We start from the raw sequence: 22,718 nt of genomic DNA, 5'->3' as shown, positions 1-22,718 counted from the left end.
GTGGCTGATGATCTTCCCCTCAGGGCTGGCAGCCACCCCCTGCCCCACGCCTGGCTCAGGTCCCATAAAGCTCAGCCACACCCCAGAGGGCAGAGGGCCCAGGTTCCTGGCGTGCTGGGGGAGCAAGAGGGAGCGAGCTGGGCAGCTCCTTGAAGGGCTTGAGGGAGCCCCGCACTGTGGGGCACAGGCTGTGCAGAGGCGGGGGGAGGGGGAGCTAGGCCCGCACTGGGGCTGAACGCCCCCAGCAGCGTTCCACAGCCTCGCGGCGTTCCGGACTGACACCCCGACCAGCCAACCCCTCGCGGGCCCCGCCCCCGAGCCCCCCCGGAGCCGACCAATCGGAGCCGAGGGGGGGCCGTAGCGTTCTCTCCGGCGCTACTATGCGTTCGGGGCGCCGCCTCTCCACGTGGGGCTTCTTTGAGCGGGCAACAAAGCGCCCGGCGCGGCGTGTTTACACCAGTCGGCCGCGGCGGCGCGGCCGGGGCTGGGCGCTCGCCGCACTTGGCTGCTCGCTCTGCGGCTGGGCTTGCAGCGCCTCCCCCGGGGGGACGTGGTGCTCCCTGGCCGTAGCGTCTGACTCGCTGCGGTCTCTCCTGCGCTTGGCAGGATCCAGATCCTTCTCCCCTCCCTCCAAAAAAGAGGGGGTTCGGCTGGATATTGGCTCCCGCTGTAAGTACCGAGGGGCGCTGTCGTGGCCGCAGCCCGGCTCCGAAAGGAGCAACGGTCTCAAGTTGCGGCAGGAGGAGTTTAGGGTGGATGTTAAGGGGAAACTGTCTGGCTAGGAGTGTAGCGTGTAGCTGTGTTGGGCAGACACGGCTCTGTGGGTGAAGGCAGACAAGGTTCTTTGGGTGAAGGTGATATTTAGACCAACTGAATTGTTGGAAAGCTTGCTAAGAAAAAGAAATGTCCGACTATTTAAGTTGATCTATTAAAATATATCGGAATCACCCAGGGAGTCTTGTCTGCCTGTGTCTCGCTAGGAGGCACTGGAACAGGTGACCCAGAGAGGCCAGGGAGTCTCCATCCTTGCAGGAGTTTAAGCCCTGGGTAGACAAAGCCTTGGCTGGGGTGATCTAGTTGTAACAAGGGAGGCTTAAGTTGGGTATTAGGAAAAACTGTCACTAGGAGGCTATGCACTGGAACAGGTTACCCAGAGAGGTGGTGAACTCTCCATCCTTAGAGGTTTTTAAGACCTGGCTAGGCAAAGCCTTGGCTGGGATGATGTACTTAGGGCTGGTCCCGCTTGGAGCAGGGGTCTGGAGTAGATCAGTGGTTCTCAACCTTTTTTTTTTTTCTACCAGGACCCATTTGTAAACATCAATGGCCAGTCTGGACCTAGTCAATAGCTTAAGTAGAAAATAGCACCCTGGCCCCTCACTCTTGACCCCTACTCCTGGGGTAAAGGGAAGCGGGGGTCGAGCAGCCCCTCGCAGACTGAACTGCCAGTCTTCACGGGAAAAGCCCCAGTTTTCCACTTTTATCTCCTTTAAAGGAGAATCTGTTTTTAAAGTTTGTTTGCAACCCTTTCATATATTCTTGCAACTGATGTTTGGGTCATGACTGGACTCCCTGACCTCCTGAGGTCCTTTCCATTCCTCATTTTCTAGGATGCTATGATTCTCGCTTGTGGGGCAGCAGATGGAAGCCGCCATCTGTGTGTTGAAACACTTGGTCCTACTGCTTTGGGTATCTGAGTTGTTTGTGCTGCACCAGGTACCCTCCTGTAGGCTTAGGGACTGACCTAAGGGCTGGGTAGGGTAGGGTAACCTCTTCCCTCTAATTGTGGTCTCCCTCTTGTCATCTAGATGACAGGTCCTCTGTTACTGATGTAGGAGAGGAAGGTTGGAAGTTCCTCTGAGCAGTTCTCCCTCTCACCCAGTGGATCTCACCTAGCTGGGATAGACCTAGCTACAGCCTGTTATCACAGGTGGAGGGTAGTTTGTTTCTGGCACTGTGATTCACTTGAGGTTCTCCTGGCAAATGTCTTCCTTAAGCTGTGTTGGAGATATGTCCCAGCCTCTTTATTTAGGGCTCCCAAAAGCATCTTAGGAGTGCTAGATTTGTGGGATCTCCTTTGTAGGCTTGCTTCGTGAACAGACTCTCTTTTCGGGTATTAATGTGTCGAGGTCATTAAATCATCATCGAAAATGAGGGTTGGAAGAGACCTCCAGAGGTCATCTAATCCAATCCCCTTCCCGAAGCAGGACCATCCCCAACTATGTCCTCCTAGCCAAGACTTTGTCTTGTTGAGGCTTAAAAACCTCCAAGGATGGAGAATCAAACACCTCTCTGGACAGCCAGTTCTAGTGCTTTGCTGCTCTCCCAGTGAGAGATTTTTCTTTGCATCTAACCTAAACTTCCCTTGCTGCAACTTGAGGTCTCTACATAAGACAGCGAGTGGGCATCTAGAATTTGTTTTTTCCTTCAGTACCCCCACATAGACAGAGCTTCAGGGCTCCTGTCTCCACTCCAGCTTCTACCAGTTGACCTGTACTAGTGGGAAACTGCTATTTTAAATTTTTACGTGGGGCAGTAAACAGCTAATGTGAAAGTTGCCTTCAGGTATGTTTCTTGTTTAAAAAAATCTTGAGCAGTAAAAGAATATTAGGATTTGGAAATCACTTGGGGGGGGTGTACTAAGGTAAGATTTGAGCACGCATATATCTATATTCTTATATACATCTATATGTATCCAACTGCTTTGTACTATGTCTTTCCACAAATCTGTGACAAGGATATCATATCTTAATATACATTAGGGTACACAAAGGTATGAAGTATATGTTTTGAGGAGCTGTAACACAGTACAAATATAGATTAATAATGACAGTGTCATAGCTAATATACCTTGGACTATGACTATCCCCTCTAAGTAAGGTTACATTTTCAATTGAAGTCCTGTGGATTGCAGACAGTGTCAGTAGTGTTCAGCCTTGTCAAGGGAAGGAGTTCTCATTTCGTCTACTGTCCAGTCTCTATTCTTAACTTTTGGGATCATGTTCGGTGGTTTGGGATTTTTTTTTCATAATTTATGCAAATAAATTTTCACCAAATTCTTAAAACTACTAAATGAGTACAATTAATAAATTCTCACTTTAATTCCTTATAGTTCTCTCTCTGGTAACTGCCATTTAGTTAAAATTATCAGAGTCTAAAGAATGCTTAACCATTCCAGTATATGCCTGAAACGACTAAAACTATGTTGCAACAAAAGTAGTGAGACTTGGAAGTAGGACGTGATGAGACTTTTTGCACATCAGTGCAAGTCTGTATATTTTTATTATATAAGAATGTTTATGGGTATGGCATAAATTTAATTTTTTTCCAAACACAGATTCATGATTGCAGAATGCCTCTTACACATTGTTTACATCAACAGCTAAATAATTGTGGTTATGGTCTCAGTGTGACAAATAGAAGCCAATAGAGATCTTTCAGTTGCAGGTGGAATATGCTAAATTGTTAATGTTATAAAACTATATTAATTACATTCACTGCCAGAGGAATTATTAATTCACATTTAAGGGTTACCAGGTGTTGTCTTGTGCCATTACAAAAGCTGAAGGGTATCATTTTATGAAAGGTAGGAAAATGCAGAATAAGTCTTTCCCCAAGGACTCTGCTCTCAGGACTATAACCTGACAAAGCCCATATAAAGAACAGTTAAGGAGGATGAAGGGTAGGTGAAGGGAAAACTTATTAAAGCCTCTGAAGTTTAAGTCTTCCGTTATGCCTTAATGAATCCTTCAAGGCCATCCTGGCAGGTTACCCCACAATATTGTGCTACTAGGCTGTGTGTAGCAAGAGAGAGTGAAATTTGGAGTAAAGCAACATAATTGTGATGACTACCACGAGCTCTTCCCTATTTTAGTGTCCCTTCTCATCTCTTTGGGGATGCAGTTAAAGAGTGGGGGCTATGGCATTCTGGGCAAGATTGACCCTGTGCCAGCAGCTCTTGGTCCTTGGTGAATTGTTTGGATGTTTTGTTTTCTGCTCTTAGAAGGCAGACTCAGTGAGGTGGCTGGAGTGAGGGTCTTTTTAATTTAGACAATTGTGGCATCTGGTGGGAAGGTTGTAACATCTGCCAGTAACCTTCTACCTAATAACCCAGGACATTTCTGCCTTTGCCAAGGGAAGGAGATCAATATACCCTTAGTCTCTGGGAGTAAGGGGACCATCTATGGAATAGATTGACTCTATTTTTTAGCTCCTTTGTACCATTGTGGGAGGAGGGGGATGGCATTGAACTTGTAGAGAGAGAGATGAGTGATGTCTCCAGACTGCTTTCTTGGGAAGTGTCTGTCATCTATATTGGTAGTTGCATTTCCTCTCCCTGTGACATGAAAATCCTAGGGGGGTTCTGTTTTGCTTTTGTTTTTTTTCTCTCCCAAAACTGCCTTTTTGGGTTTCTCTTACAAGAAGTATTAGTCTGCCTGTACCACCACTCGAAGTCTGTCTAGAGGGAGGGGGTACCAAAGTCCCATCTGAATGCTATTCCTTTTTGACTGGCTATGGTTCTACCTCCATTATCTTTCAGAAAGTTGAGGAGTGTCCTTTGGTAAAGCCCAGTTCTCAAATTAATTGTATAGAACTTTAAGGCACTTATCTCCTAGGAAACATAGGAGTAGATTTTATTTGAATAATGCCACTTCCTGATTTTTATTATGAGAGAACCTGGAATGGCAATAGGACAGCTCATCTGCACTTCTTCATTTATTCATTCCTTTACATAATAATCTTCTGACATCACCATTTGTTACTATGGAAATGCTCATAAAGTTCCCAACATTATGATTTTGGGGAAGGGAATGACCAACTAGGATAAATGGACTGATGGAGGAGGATGATCATGTTTTCATGCAGATATTTCTAAATTTAAAAAAATGGAAATAAACTGACAATAAATTATATGTATAAGGAGATATCCTAAACTCTTTTAAAGGACTTTCATTATGGTAGTCTTTACTGTCCATTATTGCAAAATAGCATCTGCCTTTGGATGGCCATTTTTCTTAGTGAATTTTGTGATGAGTGAGAGTCTCTCGAAATGGTTAGCTGAGTTAAATATCCACTTATCAATTGCCTTAACTCTGTCTTCTCCTTTCAAAAGTAAAATGCTCAAAGGTGAATTTACATATGTTCCTCTGATTTTAATTTGAGTCTCTTTATTAAAGGAATTTTTGTGGACAGGTGGAGGTAATGCCTGCTATTTTGGATATAAACACCATTTACTTAGTTAACTTTTTTTATTTATTTATTTATTTTTTTGTAGCATTCCTCACAACTAGAAGATTCAGCAAACATTCTTTTTTAAAGATGCTCTTGGGATACCCCCATGAATTTGCTGTTACTAATCTGAGCTCCCAGCACTGCAGGTGAAAGGGATATAGACTGGTAGCAAACTTTGGATCTGTAAAGTGCCACAACAAAGTAGTCTTCCCACTGTTCAACTGATTGAAGATAATGTAAATGACTTGCATGCTTGGTCTGCTCCAAGGTAACAATTCTTCTATTGGTACTGAAATTCGTTTTAAATTACGGAGCTTCTTGATTATCTTAGTAGTGTTTAGCCCGAGCTACCTGAATTCTTTCTGTTGTGGTGGCCAGCTAGTAGTAGACTGAGGGACGTGGCCCATCCAAATAATGCTCTAGGTGTGAGTGGCTCCTTAAAATATTTTCCAGCCATCCTCTTTCTTCCTTTAAATTAGTATTGCTTCTGACATGGTTTTTCACAGTTGCTTCTTGTGTCTCTCTTGCTTTCTATTTCAAGATTCCACCTTGCCAAAGACAGGAGTCCTTTTCTGCAAAGGAGGATTTTGTTTGGTTTGTTTTTCTTCAGCTTCTTCCATTTTCTTTGGTTCCTAGCAGTGACACATGAAGGTAATATCATAAGGCCTTGTTCCTGGTCTTAATTTTGTTGGGGTTTTGGCCATTTAATTGCTGTAGCTTGTGCTGTAATCAAAACTAAGCTGTGTTGCAGAAATAACGGACATAAAATATTTGGAAGTCAACACATTTTTTTCACAGCTAAATTAACAACTCTGCAGTCAGTCATAAAACTGACTACATTTAAAGACAGCACTGCAGAAATAGTGTTTCTTTCCTTTTTTTAAAGGAAATTCATATCCACAACGGTAAAACGTTTGAATGTCTGGATTTTGTCATTTGAGACTTAAGTGTTGGGCAGCATTTGAATTGTGGTTTGGAAGATGGATTTTCCTTTCTTGTGAAATTCACCTTATTTTCTAGATAGTATTAGCTTCACTATTCCTCTCTTGGATGGCTGAGAGCAGGTCTGGATGAGATGGTGTTAAAAGTGGTTTCTCACTGTCTAGTTCTCTTACCAACTTGGCACCTCTGAAATTGTAGTGGCGATAGATTTTTTTTTTTTTTCCCCGGAGATCTCAGTGTAAGTGTCCCTCCTGGGGCCATGTTACACTTACTTAGTGAAGGCAGTTTTTAATTCATGTTTGTTACATGGAGTAGATTTGCTTTGGACTGATGCAGCCTATATAAAAATATTTCATTTTAGATGTTGTTTTTCCATCAGAAGATTGAAACATTTCATCAGAATCGAAAACATCCCACAGAAAGTGTGTTTTCTTAATAACCAGTAAGAGGCCTTTCCAGGCAGCTGAACTGCAATAAAAATATTAATTTTTCCTGGGTGGGGGAACCTATGTATAACCTCAAGAGGCTTGAAAAATGTAATGGTTACTTGGTAGAAGAACCAGTCCTGGACCGAGAGCGCTGGTAGATCCAAACACTTCCTTTCTGAGTAGTGTTGGCAGGTGTTGCCACCTTCTTCTGTCTTGTCCTGGTGCCTTGAATGGGAAGAGTTCATAGATGTTAGGGGCTGGAAGGGACCTTAGAAGATCATTGGGTCCAGCCCCCTTGCCATAGTCTCATGTTATTCTTTCCCACTAATGTGGTATAAAACCATTTTCACTACTTTCCTTCTATGTTATAAAGATCTCGGTAGACTTTTCCTTTGACCCACCTCAATAAAGATAAGCAGTGGTTCACAACAAAAAGATTGTTTCTGCCTTTACTCTTCTTTTGCGTTTTGGTCAAAGAAGCAGAGGACAGGGCAGGGTGGCAGTTAGACTAACTGGTTAATAGAGGCTTCTGTGGGTGCACAAGTCTGCACAAGTCAGTTATTTGTTGCACTAAGTGTGCACAAGTCTGCAGTGCAACAAATAACAACATTGGTTAATTGAGGCATAAGCTTTTGTGGGTGACACCCCAGTCAAAGAAGCAGCAAACTTTGGAGTATTTTCTGCTCAGTGTGTATTGTCTTGGTTTTGCTCCCAGGTGCCTACGAATGGGCTATGCTCTGATGGGTTCCACAATGAAAGGACAGAACATGTGTATCTGAACAGAGCCAAACTCTTTATCAGTAAATATCTTTCCCAGTCCTGTGCTTTAACCCCCCCCCCTCCCCCCGAAAAAATCCTATGAATAGTTTTCTTGGTGGTGAAGATGACAGCAGGAGCTCAGTGTCAATGAGTGAATTTTGTGCAGTGAAGACGACACAGAAATACTCAGCTCTGTACTATGTGGTGCTCTCCATTTCTTATGTCAGTGGTCTCATTCTATGTTTTTGTGTGCATCTAAACTAGCGGTTGGCAACTTCTTTTCTGGCGACAGCCTGGAATGAATTGACTTGGGTCCAAGGCAGCCTGGTGTTAGGGCCTAGCCACTGCTGCCGCCCACTGCTTCTACCCAGCACCTGGCTGCGGTGAAATCCCCCCCCCACACACCCCTCTCTACCAGATCCAATGACTCTTTGGGCCATAGGTTGCTTACCCCTAGTCTAAGCTAATCAATAAGTCTGTCGGTGGCTAAATCTGAGACTCAAATTCTTGTGCTTGGGTTATGCAGTCCAAACGGGTCCTCCAAAATCCCACCAGGTATGGTTAATCCATTTTTACCTGGGGAAAGCAAAGCCACAAATTTCATAGAAATAAACATTTTTTAAAATAAAAAGAACCTGGTCAGCAAATTGACTTATGCACAAATAAGCCATTAAGGCACTGGGAGAGATGGGTGATCTGTTGCTCCTTAAAGCATGCTTGTGACAAGACACATTCCTACAGAAAATGGTATGCTGGAAAAGCGACGTGTGCTGTAGGCTTCATTCTTTCAGCAGCTTTTATATTTATGTAGAAGTTGTGCAAAGAAATGTATGTGCTTATGTAATTGCACATAAATAGTATACTGAGGCTGCTGGGAAGCCAAGCATTCAAAATGAGGAAATGTCATCAATAAGTTTCCCTGGGCAACTTTAACTGGGGGCCTTATCCCACACTTGATTGCCTTTTAATGTAGGGTTACCATATTTCCAGTTTCAAAAAAGAGGACACCTTGGGGGAAGGGGGTATATGATTGATTGCGGGGAGGCATGATATGCCCCTGCCCCTCACTCCCAAGCCACAGCCCCCCAGCTCTGCTGCTGCCCCTTACTGCTGACCCACAGCCCCCTGCCCCACCTAGCCCTGCTGCCCACCCAGCTCCCTCCCCTCCCCTTCTCTTCCCCACAGAGCATGTAATGCCCCAGCCTTCAATCTGCTTCTCTTCTTCCTTCTCCCCAAGCCCCAAGCAGCTCCTTGTTTGGGCAAGCCCAGGGACAAATTAACCATTTAGTGGGCCCTAGGCAAGGGCAGAGGGGCCAGGCCCTCTCTCCAAGAGCTGGGCTCCAGAAGGAACAGGAACCTTTTACCCTCTTGATGCTCCTGTTGCGGAGGTGTGTGCCCCAGTTCTCATTCATTCACTGGAGTTACTGTGGAGTGAGGGGAAGACTTATTTGCTTATTTTATTTGCATAGTCCTGGTAGATGCAAAATATGTATGTAGATAAGTCTCCTTGTTTGTTTTGTGTTGCTCACTGTGGCTTTGAGTGAGTTAATGAGACTTGGGTTGAAATTGAAAAATAACTATAGTTACTTAGGAGCACTCTTCCCCCCCCCCCCCCCGCCCCTGGGCATGGGGGAAGGGGGGGGGGGAGGCTAACTTATCCATACTGCTGTAGAGGGAAGCCACAGCTGAGGTCCTTAGGCATGTGCGTAGTTTGCCTATGTCTTAATCTGACCCTGGGCAAGATGAAAGTGCTGGGAAAAAGCAGAGGCAGAGCAAAATCCTGGACATTTGATTGCATTCCAGAAACCCACCCAGATGCAGGATCAAAAAAGAGGACGTGTCCAGGGGAAAACCCAAACATGGTAATCCTATTTAATGGTCAACCTTCTATTGATCTACCTCTTGCCGGGTGTATCTTTGCAGAGTTGCTCTGAATGATTGACACTTTTAGGCTATAAAGTTTAAAGCCCAGACACCCAAGTTACTGTGTCTTCACTAGGTCTTTGTGCCCTCCTGCATGTCCTTGGGACTTAGTATATCCTTTGGTTTTACCCTAAGATAAACCACTTAGAAATTCTTCCACAATTAATCAGGAAGAATCAATCTCCTTCTGGACATATGGGTGAAATGGTAAATCTCTCATTTTGCATTGCATATTAACCTGAGTGAAAATAGACATGGGTTCTGGTCCATGCTCCTAACCCACCCAGCTGGCCTTGAGTGAAGGTACCACTTCACCTGAGTATGAGTGAGGTGGGCTTAGCAGCAGCACCACCCAAATAAGAGCTTGAGCTAACTCCATGATAAAGATATATTACATTGCAGGCAGCACAGGGGGTTCAGGGCAGAGGCTGCATGCAGCTCTTTCTGTTAGTGCTTTGTGCTGTATGCAGTGTGTGTAGCACCAGGTCCAGCCTGCACACTACATGCACTGGCCCCTGCCCTGCATAGGGTTGGTCCAGCAACCCACAAGCCAGATCATACAGCTCCATGGGCTGGATCTGGCTTGCAGGGTCATATGTTTGATACCACTGTTATAAGCCATAAAACATACCCCCTGGTTAGGGATGATATGCCCTTTACAGTAGAAATACAGACTTGCTTAAGTCAGGTCTTGCACAAAGTGTTAGGGGGTGGCAGAGAGGCTTGTTTGTTAGTTTATGTATTTATTTAAATATGCTTTTTGCCTGCTCGAGTATTAGCCTCATTGCTCTCCAGCTTTGTCTGTATTTAGGAAATATTATTATAAGGGTGGTACCCAGAGGATCAAATGTGGTCCAGGGCTTTGCTATGAAAACAATCCAGTTATTGGGTGTTCATTCCCTTAGTTCATTTACATATTTGCATGGTTTATTATGAAGTTGTGTACCTGACTGCCCAACTCTAGTTGCCTTAGACTTGAGTTCAAGAAGGCTGGCCACTTCCTTTCCTTTTTCGTGTCCTCGTGACAAGGTATTTAGGAGACTTTCCAGATTTTGTTGGAATCTGACGTGGCTGCACTTCTGCTGTGGCCTTGAACTTGCGACTTATGGGCTGTCAACCCTGTGCCTTAGTGCCCGTCTCACCCCATCCCCTCCGCTGGCCATTCTGCTGCCCAAAGCTAGTAATTGTGAATCAGTCTGCCGATACTGGCGCTAAAATATCTGAAGTGGTTTTACCAGGCCTTCCCATTGCCCCACCTCTGACTAATGACCTGTCAGGCTCTCCCAGCATCCATTGGGGCTGGGACCTTTTGAATAGATACTTGCAGGGAATTGTGCCCAAAAGGTTTTGAACTGAATTGAGTAGGGACATGGAGGTGAATTTGGTACTGATCTTGTTACAAATTATGCTTTACATTTCCTATGCTCAATGGTGGAGGAAGACTGTCATCCAACAACTTGTGAATCTAGTTCAGTAATTTTTCAGTTAGGATGCTGTAAGATCCTTTTTGAAGGTGTTGTGAGGTGCTGTACAATACTAGTACTGCTAGGTATGCCAACACCTACACATAATTCACAAGATAAGCCCAGAGATTTTAAATGGGAATCCATAGCATCAAAAACATCCTGACCTATTGTGGTCCTTTCAAATTCTTTGCAACAACAGATTTGCTCTACTATTTTTCTGCATGAGTGAAAATGAGTGAAAGCCAGAAGGTGTCATTTTATGAGGGGTGCCTTAAACCCCAAAAGGTTGAAAACCACTGATCTAGGGTCCCTTGCAAATCAAGGAAAGTGATTCTTCTACTCTCTTTGGCACTGGTGAGGCCTCACTTGGAGTAGTGCGTCCAGTTTTGGGTGCTACACTTCAAGAAAGATGTGGCCAGATTGGAAATAACCCTGCAGAGCGACAAAATGGTTAGAAGCCTGGGAAATGTTGCTTACAAGGAAAGACTGAAAGAAGTAGGATTTTTTTAGTCTGGACAGGAGAAGAACGAGAGGGGAATTTGATGACTCTTCAGATCGCTGCAGGGAGGATATAACAAGCAGATAGAGAGGCTCTTCATTGTAGCTAAAGAGGACAAGATTAGGAGAGGAGAGCCTCAAGCTACAGCAGAAGGCACTTTGGTTGGGAGGTCAGGAAAAATGTTTGGACTCTGAGGGTGGTTAAGTATTGGAACAGGCTACCCAGATAAGCTGGGAAATCTCCATCCCTGGAAATTTTCAAGAGTAGATAAAGACAGACACTTAGGTGGGATGATTTTATTCAGGAATGATCATGCTCTAAGCAAAGGATTGCACTAGCTGACCTCATGATGTCCCTTCAAGCCCCACTGTCCCATGATCTAGTCTCTTTTTGATAAGAGAAGATTATCTTTATTACAGTTGCTGGGCTGGACCTTGCTAATTCTTAACTTTGTGAAAGTGAACTGGTGTGAGGGTTTTGTTTTGTTTTTTTTTATATCTAGGAGTAAGTGGGACATGAGTAGAGCTGCAAATAATCTTGCCCTTTTATATTGCTGCTCCATAATATTTAATCAGAGGCACTTGGAAAGGCAGGGACCTGGATATGCTTTCCAAAATGTATTAGAGTGTGTACTTGTATTTTTTTTTTTTTTTTTATTTTAGCTGCCAAAGCCCTTTTTTGTCATTCTAGCCACTGATAAGATTCCTAACGGGGAATAAGGAGTAACCCAATTAGCAGATTCTTTGATTTGTTTCATCTATACTCTAGAGTGGTCTTCACCAGGCAATTACATGTTGAAATGTGCTTCTTTAGCAGCTAAAACCTTAAGTAATGTTAAAAATGCCAAACATCCCAGAAGCAGATGATTGACTTCAGCTTTCATTAATTCATCTGAAGTTCATTTGCTAGGTTTCGAGGGTTTAATTGAGGTTAAGGGGTCAGAATCTATGGTAAACAAAAGAATGGCGTATGGAAGTCTGAAGTTGTGTGTACTTAAGCAAGAGCATTTCTTCTGGCCTCTGGTTTCCATTCATTGGCTCTTCCAGGTTAACATTATACTTGTATTGTGAATTTCCACATTTAGGTTAATGATTGCCTGGCTGTTTGTCACATTCTGATATCCCTCCTGAACATGGAAGGCTGAGCCAGGCTTGTAGCCTTCATCTGAACAAAGGAGTTTACCTTTCTTTCTTTCTTTTTTTTCTTCTTTACCTCTTCATTGGCATGGGAAAGTATGGGTTTGTTTTTTTTAAATTTTAAAATAAATCAGATACTTCTCCTCGACATAACAATTGTTCTCTTAAAATCCAAATGGATAAAACAAAACATGAGCTCTCCTTTTACTGTTTTACCTTTGCTACCTACACCTCATTTTACAGAAGATGTGCATTTAGGTGTCTCTACAAAGGTTCTGAACTTGTTTCAAAAAGTGATGATACTAGTGACCTACGAGCATGGAGTCACTATACAGGTATCTATTATTGTACATACAATTGTTCCCAGTCTTGGTGTCTGAAAGCAAAGAGAAAAATCACTTATTAAACTTTATGGACAAGAATTTCTCACTTGTTCTTTCTCATTAAAAAAATAATCTATCTAGAAGATGCTCTAACTTGCCACCTTTTTAAGGAGTCAAATCTGTCTTACTCCTAAAGTATTCATGGAATCATAGAAAATGAGGGTTGGAATGGACCTCAGGACATCTAATCCAACCCCCTGCTCAAAGCAGGATCATCCCAGCCAAGGCTTTCTCCACCCAGGTCTTAAAACTCTCCAAGGATGGAGGTTCCTCCACTTCTCTGGGTAACCTGTTCCAGTGTTTTACTACCCTCCTTATATCTAACCTAAATATCTCCTGCTGCAACTTGAGACCATTGCTCCTTGTTTTGTCATTTGCCACCACTGAGGACGGGGGAACTGCCCTTCAGGTAGTCAAAGGCTGCTATTAAATCCCATCTGGGTCTCCAGAATCCCAGTTCCTTCAGCTTCTCTGCAGAAGTCATGTGCAGCTACCCCTCACCATTTTTGTTGCCCTCTGCTGGATTCTCTCCAATTTATCCACATCCTTTGTACAGTGGAGGACTCAAAACTGAACACAGTACTCCAGATGTGGCCTCACTAGTGCTGAGTAGTGGGGAAGAATCGCTTCACTCAATCTGCTGGCAACACTCCACCAGTGCAGCCTGGGATGCCATTAGCCTCCTTGGCAACAAGAGCACACTGCTGTCTCATATTCAGCTTCTTGTCCACTGTAACCCCCAGGTCCTTTTCTGCAGAGCTGCTGCTTAGCCTGTACCGAGTGCATGGGATTGTTCCTTCCTAAGTGCAGGACTTAGTGTATTATACACAGTAAAAACAAAAATTTCTCATGTTGACCTGAAAGGGCTGGTTCAAAAAAACATGAACTTTCTACCTTCCTCTTTTATTAACTAACTACACTAAATCAATTCTTGGGGCTCTGTGAGAAAACAAATGCTGCTTGCATGTTCCCTGTATTAAATGAGATGAGTGTCCTTCTGAAAAGGAAGCAGGAACATTTGTTTTATTAGCAAAAAAAATATTTATTTTGCAAGCTGAATACATAAAAATGAAGAGAAGAGGCCTTCTTGTACCTGAATGCAGAACTGAAGGGAAGGGGCAGGGGGAAAAGTCTCAAATTGGATTACATGTTTGGTTTGGTTTGGTTTGGTTTCTTTGTTTGGCAGTTTCCTTAGCCCTTTTCAGTGGTAAAATGTGAAATAAGCTGCATCTTGTGGACAATTTTTTTTTTTAATTGTTTATATTAAAGAGCTGCCAGTGCTTTGTGCAACAGGAGTTGGCATATGGACAGACAAATTAGATGGAGTTAAAGTGAGTGGGCTTGGCACGTGTCAGCTTCGCTATGGTAACTTTTTTGTATGTCTACTCTTGCCCCATGGCAAGTGCAAGTAAAACAGCAGCAGCTCAGCCCTGCTCATTCAGGCATAAGGTGCACTGGTTTTAGCTTCAATCTGTAGTAGAATAGGAACAGCTCGCACATGGCAAATGTCTGTCTCATTTATTTATTTTCTTTTCATGCTTCACCCCTGTTTAATTCAGTATAATTTATTCATCGGTCTTTGTTCTTAGTTTTCACCATACCTCTTCAGCTTTTCTCCTCCTGCATCAGTCTGGCTTGGTTTAAAACAAAGCAACTGCAAATGTTGCATGTGGTTGGGGGTTTTTTTGTTTTGTTTTTATCAGGAAGCAATTAATTGCTCGTCTGCGGGGCGCAGGAAGGAGTAGGGGGTAGCTCTCACCGCTGCTCCCACCACTCGTCTGGGAAGGCATGGGGGGGGTGCCCCCCCCAGATCTGTGTGGGGTGGGCGGTGGCAGCGCTGGGAGGGGTCTATGGGGCATCTGTAGTGATTTTTTTTGCAGTGGCTGCATCCTACCCTGCCCACACCCCACGCAGATCCTAGAAACACTTTCTCCCCCCCCCCCCCCCCGGACAAGCCATGGCTCTGTCCCACGCCCCACCTGCCCCAGCTGGGCAGTGCCTGCCCCACTCCCTCCCTCACCACAGGGCCTTGATCTGCACCCCAACGCCCCTTCCCTTCCCAGCACAACAGACTTACCAGCTGCATGCAGCTGTATCAGAAATAGGATTGGTATCGGCCAATATGCCTCCTTAAAAATCAGCTATCGGTATCGACCCCAAAAATCTCTATTGGTGCCAAATCTCTATTGGTGCCACCCCTATTAATTAACTTTCTAAAAGTCTATTTCCATCAATAGTAAAAAGAGCCAAACTATACCCTTGTTCAAGGGATGTACTAAGTAGTTTCAATACCACTAATTCAGATGCTTAATTTTTACATTAAAGTAAAACAAAAAAAGAGAGCTTTCTGATTCACAGCAGATATACATGAGCAACAGCAAAAAGATGTCAGTGGTGATTTCAGTGATGTGTCATTCATTTGTATTAGAACTTTGTGTCTTAATTTTCTAATACTTGTATCAGAGCAGTCCCTTGCCTGTAATTTGACAACTTTTATGATATTCTTGCGTTGGTATTTCTTCCTTGCATCTTGACCTAAAGGTAGAAAAGGTGAGAATTCTGCACCAAGGTTATTTATAGAGCATACAATGTGCTGTACCCAAATTATGCATCTTTATTGTTATCTCAATCTCTATTTTGGCATGCCATGAATTGTGAATATACAGTTCTTGGTATTTGGTACCTTCCAAACAGCACATGAAAACACAGATAATGGGACAGAAGTCACTGTGTTACTTTTAACACTCCCTGTTCATGCTGGGTTTGGGGGTTTTTTTTGTTGCTGGGTTGTTGGTGTAGCCATGTCAGTCTAAGGACATAGGCAGGGAAGGTTCTTTGAGTAGGTGTGATACCTTTTATTGGACCAACGGAGTATTTTTTGTTGGTTTTTTTTTAAGTCAGTTGTCTGTTTTGTGTCATCTGGGGAGGTCTTGACTGGGCTTTTCTTTTCTCCTTTAACATCACATTTTGTGTCAGGTTGCAGGCAAACATTTGGTACCAGAAGGCAGCTTCTGTTGACAAAACTTGGTAGTTAATCTCTGAGAGGATCTAGCTGGCATGTTTTGAGTAACAGCAAGGGGTGTATGGCATGTTTTGGAACATGAGAAAGTAGAGAGGTTGCTCTCCCATGGCTTCTCTGGGCTCTGAAAAAGAGCCATTTCCCATGCCCAGGAGAGGTGAAAAGGCGGTCTGCCGCTCCCTGATTGTTTCCCTTGGGTTTTATTTTATTTTTGTTGCGTTTTGCCTTCTCCTCCATTGTCACCTGGAGAAGCTTCTGTCATGTTCATTAAGAGAAGCTAGCAGGAGCAGGAAGAGTTCACGGGAACTCAGTGCAGGTTCCCATGTAGCTATCAGTAGCGACCGAGCATGGGATCTGCTTGGGACTCCCCCCACTTCCTCTTCTCCAGTAAGCTGTTAAGTATGAGAAAGAGGGAGGGCTTCATATCATGCTCTGAAGGTTAGGGTCATTCCCTGGATGATTCTGACCTCCCCTGGACACTTGTCCTTCAACCTGGCCCCCTTTCCAGTGAGAAGCTTATATGTCTAGATTTTTGCATGGATTATTCCAGGTTTGGGCTCAATGAGTTGCATTGTGCCTGAGGAGAAAAACTGTCTCAACGGGTTAGACCTGGAGACCTGATCTCTTAGGCTATGCCAACCCAAAGCTGTCTCTATCCACAGACAGCAACCACCACTGCCTATCCACCAGAGTGCTTGCATTCACTATGCTTTAGGATTGTTAGTCGTAGCCGTGTTGGTCTAAGGACACAGGCAGTCAAGGTTCTTTGGGTAGATGTGATACCTTTTATTGGACCAGCTAAATAGTTGGAAAAATTGTTCTTTGCAAGCTTGCAAAGAACAAACACCCTTCTTCAGGCATGGGTAAAGGGTGTTTGTGCGCGAAAAAGCTTGCAAAGAACAATTTTTCCAACTATTTAGCTGGTCTAATAAAAGATATCACATCTATTTAAAGAATCTTGGCTGCCTGCATCCACCACGTATTTCTAACAGCTGTGTGTAGCTCCACAGCAGCAGCTATGCTGCCAGGGTGGAAAGTGCACACTAGAAGAAACCAGCTGCTGAACAGACCAGAGCAACTAGCTGAAGGCATGGGTTTTTACACGGCTTATTTTAGCTCTGCTGGCAGAACTTTGTAGTGTAGGCCAAGCCTGGATTTTGAGCTGTTGAAGACTACTTCCTTAACCGGGGAACTGGTGAAGCGATCAGAAAATGGTAAGTATCTCTCTGAAGACAGAAGCTGGTCGCAGGGACAGGTCCACAGGGGTGCAGCGGTATGGTTGCATCCCCCTTTCTGCCACTGACCAAGGTGCATGAGGAGCACCAGAGCCACTTCTGCCCTGCTCCAGCTGCAGGCCCTTGGTGGGGTGTGGGGTCAGCTGGGAACAGCATTGACAGCATGCGAGTTCCTGGTTCATAGATTGTTAGGGGCTGGAAGGGATCTTGCAAGATCATCAGGTCCAGCCCCACTACACTAGGCAGGAAGGACAACTGGGGTCAGGTGATCCCAGCGAGGCAACCATCCAGTCTCCTCCTTCAAGCACCTGCTTCTGGCCTGCAAGGGACACCTTGGGAGGAGTGGGCAGGGAGTAGCAGACACAGGAAGGAGGGACCTGCATACTGCTGCTGCATCCCCAGCTGAGTCTGGCACCCTGCACAGTTGTTCCCCATGGTCTGTGGCAGGAGGAGCTCTAGGGCTGTTCCCCAGCTGGGGACAGCAGCAGCATCAGATGGGTCTCCTCCACCCCTCCTTCATGCTCTAGCTCCCTGGTGCCCCACACCAACCCAGGGGTTCCAGCCATGCCTCGCCCACATCCCCAGTGGTCTGAGAGGCAGTATGCCTTTACTTAAATCCTAGATTTGCCTATGGCTGGACACAGTTTGGACTGTTTGGAGCCCCCAGCATTGTCTTTTTGTTCAACCTGTAATCTGGTTGGGATGGGCCAAGCAATAGGCTCTCATCTTTCAGTGGGGTGAGGGGAGAGGGCAACTTTCGGAACAAGCTGAGGTTGAAAGAAGGCTTTATTTGCTTTTGCTACTGACTCTATCTGGCCTTTGTGGGTTAATTGGTAAGTTAAACAAGACCCAGGGGCTTCCTCTCATCCTGACAAGCAGGAAATAGGGTGGGGCGGTACCATTCAACACAAGCAGGGATCAGTGACCTAATCTAGTGGGTTTTCTCCAAGTTTCTGGCCAGCTGTTCTTCACTGTTTCTTGGGTTCGGTATGGACCTGCTTGCTTTTCATCTAGGAGCTACTGTCCTTGAGGTATGGTGGTGTCCTTGTAATGCCATCGGTTACATCTGAAGGAAGGAGGTAGAGCTGGGTGTCTTGTGCAGGTGTGGAGCGAGGGCACTAAAGAAATCCAGGACTGCTTATATGCCTCAGAAAGGGAAATTGTTAATTAGAGCTATACAAACAACCCAGATCATAGCCTTGCTTCTTTCCGTCAACAGCTGCCAGTTGTCCTGGAAAAGCCATTTTCTTGCACCAAAAAGAATTCCAGGGGGAGTGTAAATAAACACGGGTATTTGCTGAGTAGGAAATATTTAACCCAGCTAATTTCAAGTTGCAAGAACTTAAAGTGGAAAATGAGCAAAAGCACTATTTACTGCCAGGAAACCTGTATCTCCGAGTTTAGTTTCTATTAATTTATTTATCAATTTTGTGTTTTATCTGTGGTGAGTGTAATTGGCTCCGTGGTAACTTTGTATGACATTCTGGATTGTTGTCTTGTTTTCGCGTTGCATTTCTGCAGCTTTTATTTGCAAACTAGCAATCTAAGAGCTATTAACTACGTCAGGTATGTTCAGACATCAAGAACTTGTCTTGCTAAAAGTGTCAGATCAGCAGCTAAGTTCTGCCTTCCTTTTCTTACCCTCGATGCTTTTTCTCCTTTTTGGAGTGTGAATAAGGACTCATAAGTTTCCCCCAGGGGGAAAAAATATACAGCCTGGATCCAGGCTCGTTCACACCCGACAAACTCGAGCTCCCAACTGGGTTAAATATTTGCTTGCACTAATGATCGTGAACCATGAAGAGAGTACAGCCTCCCTTGCTGATGTTTCATCTTCCGGGGAATTGCCTGTAGTGTCATTAGGTTTCTACTACATTGCCTCATAATCTTTTTCCTGGCATTTTAGTAATCTAAATATGTGTAATTGTTTTATAACCATCTCTGACGAGTCAAGTGACTGCCTATTTAAAGGTTGAATGTTGCTGTGCCACCGCTAAAACTGAGATCCAGCTCTTAGCTGGCAACATAAAAGAGTGAGTCAGGAAAAGGGAATGCTTGCCGCAGGTGGCACCTGACCATCCCTTGTTAGTTTTCTGCGACTTGAATTCCTGCCTCCGGAGTGACATCACTATACCACTAATCAATAAGAGGGCTGACTAATGCTAGAATAACTCGGGGATCTTTCTGCAAACACAGAGAAAAACTGTTTTGGAATGAAAGAAGAAACATCCTGTTAAATATGGGCTGCTTGCTGTTCAGTACCCCCCAGTCTTGTTCTTGCAAGTGTGGCACTGAAGTCTTATGTTTCTGGCAGGTGTGAGGGATGAAGGCAGCTTGACTTTGTCCTGAGAAGAGTTCCACATTATTGCCACACTGGTGATGAGAAGCTTGCCATCAGCTTTGCAATGAGCAAACAGCTACTACAAAGCAAGATGCAGCAAGAATATCGGAACATTTGTGTCCTTTTGCCCAACAGAGAACAGCTTAACTTAATCGTTGGGGTGAGTTGATTTAAAGTTTTCTTCTGAGATGTTGGCACCACACATACCTCTTGTATTTTAATAGCCAGAGCTGTGATAAGGCTGAGCGTATTAACTGTTATTGTTCTCACAGATGTACTCTGCTAATCCATTGACCTAGCAGCTACTGACTAATTTTAACATAATTGCTATTTTTGTTTTCTAAAGGCTAGACCAGCAAAAATGCTTAATTTTTACTTAAATCTCTTCTTTTTACCTTTGAAAATGAGTCCCCAGTTTTTAATTCCCTTTCACTCTCCCAAAATGTTTTGTAACAAATTGAAATGAAGGTCCAGCCACTTAGAATTAAATGTGAAATGGCTTGATCGGTTGACTTTGGCAGACACAGCTAATTTACATTAACTACCCTGCAATTTCTCTCAACTGTTCAAGCTGGAAGAATTCAGATGCCATTTTGTAAATGAGTCTCTTAAAGAATTTATTCTTTTTGTCTTTTGTTATAATATATATATTTTTAACTTGTTTAAATAAAACAGTGATACATGCAAAGGGTGCCAAGTACTTTGTAAAAGAATTTATTATCCTCACTTTTCCTGTGGAGGAAATCTGAAGCACAAAGAGGTGAAGTAGCTAGTAAGAAGTTTTTACACCAGTGGCTCTTAACCATTTTGGACTCGAGGAACCCCTCTATAACTTCCTGTGAATTCAGTGGTGCCCAGTTTCAAAAACGAATGTATATATAACTGTGTATACCTTTTTGCAGAGGGGCCAGGCAATGAAGGTATGGGATTGTCCAGGCAGACACAAAGTACCTTGATTGAGAATCCCTACTTTTACACATACACATATATACAGAGTTGGATCTGTTGACTCCATGTATGGCATCATGTCCACTAGACCACGCTCCTTCCTTTTGTAAAAACAGGTTAGCATATGAGAGAGCAGACTGATGCATGAAGCAGTTGAGTTCTCTTGCTTGTTTGCTATCTACATTGCGTACTGTCCCTTTGGATGATGGTCTGCCTAGTTCAGTGGTTTTCAGTCTGTAGTGTGTGGCCCCATGGTGGTCTGCAGACTGGCTAGGGGATCTGCAAAAGATGACCGTGATCAATGAAAAGTATGTGAATACTGACACTTGCAATTTGAAGGGATCCACACCTCCATTTGAAATTTGTTTAAGGATGTGTAAATTAAATAAGTTGAAAACCACTGGCCTAGTTGTTTTAGGTTATTATCCCAAGGGGGAGGAGAGAAATAGAGATGGATATGGTAAGTTCCTATTCTAAATATGTAGCAAAGGTGAGTTTAGAAAATACGCATGCTGATCTTTAAAATCCACACAAGAATTTTCCCACCTGCTGTGCTGAGATCTTACCATCACAGAAAAAAAAGCATGGACTAGGTTGATCAGAAACTTAGCAACAGGCATCAGACCTCTTCCCTTCTAGGTCACCAGTTCAAATCCAGCCCAGGGAAGGCAACTAAAAATCACATGGTCTGATAGCTGTCCTAGTGGAATAGTGGTTTTAGTTAAGTCCCTGCTGGATAGTACGCTGTTCGAAGACAGTTGCGGGTAGGTGTTTATACTGTCTGTCTCTCTCGTTGCTAGCTCTTTTATTTGTTTAAGCAGATGCAACAGGTTTTGAAGATTGACCTACCCGCACATCTTTGGGCACTGACTCGACTAAATGTTTCCAAATATTTTCTATTGATATTATGCCAGTGCTGGCAAGTGCTACAGTGGAAGAGTCACAGGTGTTCAAGCACCATCTTATGTAAACCTCAGAGCAAGTCTGGGTGACAACGGTATTTGAAATTAGAGGTGCACCAATATATCAGTCACATATCGGATCAGTACTGATAAAAGGAAGATTAACGTTATCAACAGTCAGCCTTTTTTGGCCAGTGTAGCTGATAATGTCACCAATAAATGCTGCATGCATGCAGCTGCAGCGCACACACAGTCAGGAATGCAGCCCAGCAGCTTGGACAGTAGCGTCCAGTTGGAAAGTCTGTGATGGGTAAGGGGCAGGGGGGAGGGAAGGGGTGTGGGGAGGCAAATCGAGGGCCCGCACAGTGAGGGAGGGAAAGAGTAGGGCCAGCGCTGCCCAGCCAGGGCAGTGAATGCAATCCCAGGAGTGAGACAGAGCTGCAGGCGGTTTGTTTGAGGGTTGCGGGGGGTGAGAAGTGGGGCAGCTCCCCATTTATGCATGCACCCCTGGGGAGGCATGGGAGATGCATGCCCCCCCCCCCCCCCCATTTTGTGCATGGAGTGAGGGCAGGCTGCCCAATGTGGGCTTGGGACCAGGGGCTGTGCCAGCCCCTTCCTAGTGGGTGGGGCTGCGCTGAGGGCAGGCGGTGGCCGCACTGGGAGGGGTAGCTATGGGGTGGGCTTTGGCCAACTCAAAATTCCCTGTAGTCTCCTTCTCAGTGCCACCCCAACCCACCCTGAGCACAGTCCCAGCCTAGCCCCCCCCCCCCCCCAACCGGGAAGAGGGCAGCGCAGCCCCTGCCCCCTCCCCATGCCCACCATACCCCCCCCCCAACCCTTCAGTACCCTGGAGGTTGCATTCACTGCCCTGGCTGGAAAGCCCCTGCCCCACTCCCTCCCTCACTGTGGGGGCCTCAGTCTGCTCCTCCCCCCCCCTCCCCCCCCCCCCCAACTTACCAGTGGGATGCTGCTCTCCAAGCTGCCAGGCTGCATTCCTGTAAATCAGCTATCAGTTCAGCATCAGCTGATATGACTGGTTAATAACTGGCCATCAGTATCAGCCAAGAAAATCTTTATCTGTACACACCTATTTGAAACAGTTGTGACAGTTAGTGGCCCATCTAACTTAAGGTTTCTCATCCTGACATTTGTGGATTTTTCTCTTTTTTTTTTTTTTTTTTTAACTGCACCCCTCCTTCAGTGTAGTCAGGGTTACTGATCATTTGGCCAGCTAATCCATCTTTAAAATATAAGCCTGAACCATTTTGGACTATAGCAGCTTTAATAAGTGTAGATGGGGTCTTTAGAGTTCAGCTTTACGGTGCAAGCAAGAATGGAAGGAATGCCAGACACATCCTTCAGGCCATTTCTGCCTCATTTCCTGAAGCCTCTTTGAAGGGCCATGTTGTTGAAAGGCTGAGTGGGCTGCACTGAGTGCAGCCCCTTTGATAGTTTATCTTGAGAGTGTAGAGCCCTACATATTTGCCTTCAGAGTTTTTTAAGGGATC

At 44.6% G+C, this 22,718-nt stretch overlaps 1 protein-coding gene across 7 annotated transcripts in view; it reads left to right on the top strand.

Annotated features, from left to right (window-relative positions):
• Window positions 1-407: 407 nt before the first annotated feature.
• FRMD1 (FERM domain containing 1) overlaps window positions 408-22,718 on the top strand; it is a 72,069-nt gene continuing 49,758 nt past the window's right edge. For 2 of the 7 annotated variants that reach the window (XM_019479860.2, XM_019479855.2), the window contains exons 1-2: window positions 410-669; window positions 19,334-19,520. In XM_019479860.2, coding sequence (XP_019335405.1) covers window positions 19,425-19,520 — 96 coding nt within the window. In that variant the 5' untranslated portion in view covers window positions 410-669; window positions 19,334-19,424. Of the gene's footprint in view, window positions 670-16,980; window positions 16,999-19,076; window positions 19,521-22,718 lie in introns of those variants that run through there. The other 5 variants (XM_019479859.2, XM_014596848.3, XM_019479858.2 and 2 more) reach the window with 5 other exon arrangements.

Source organism: Alligator mississippiensis, chromosome 1 (genome assembly GCF_030867095.1).
Source record: "Alligator mississippiensis isolate rAllMis1 chromosome 1, rAllMis1, whole genome shotgun sequence".
In the NCBI taxonomy this organism is placed as follows: domain Eukaryota; kingdom Metazoa; phylum Chordata; order Crocodylia; family Alligatoridae; genus Alligator; species Alligator mississippiensis.
The sequence above is the reverse complement of the archived record's forward strand: the minus strand, read 5'-3'. Positions and strand labels throughout refer to the sequence as shown.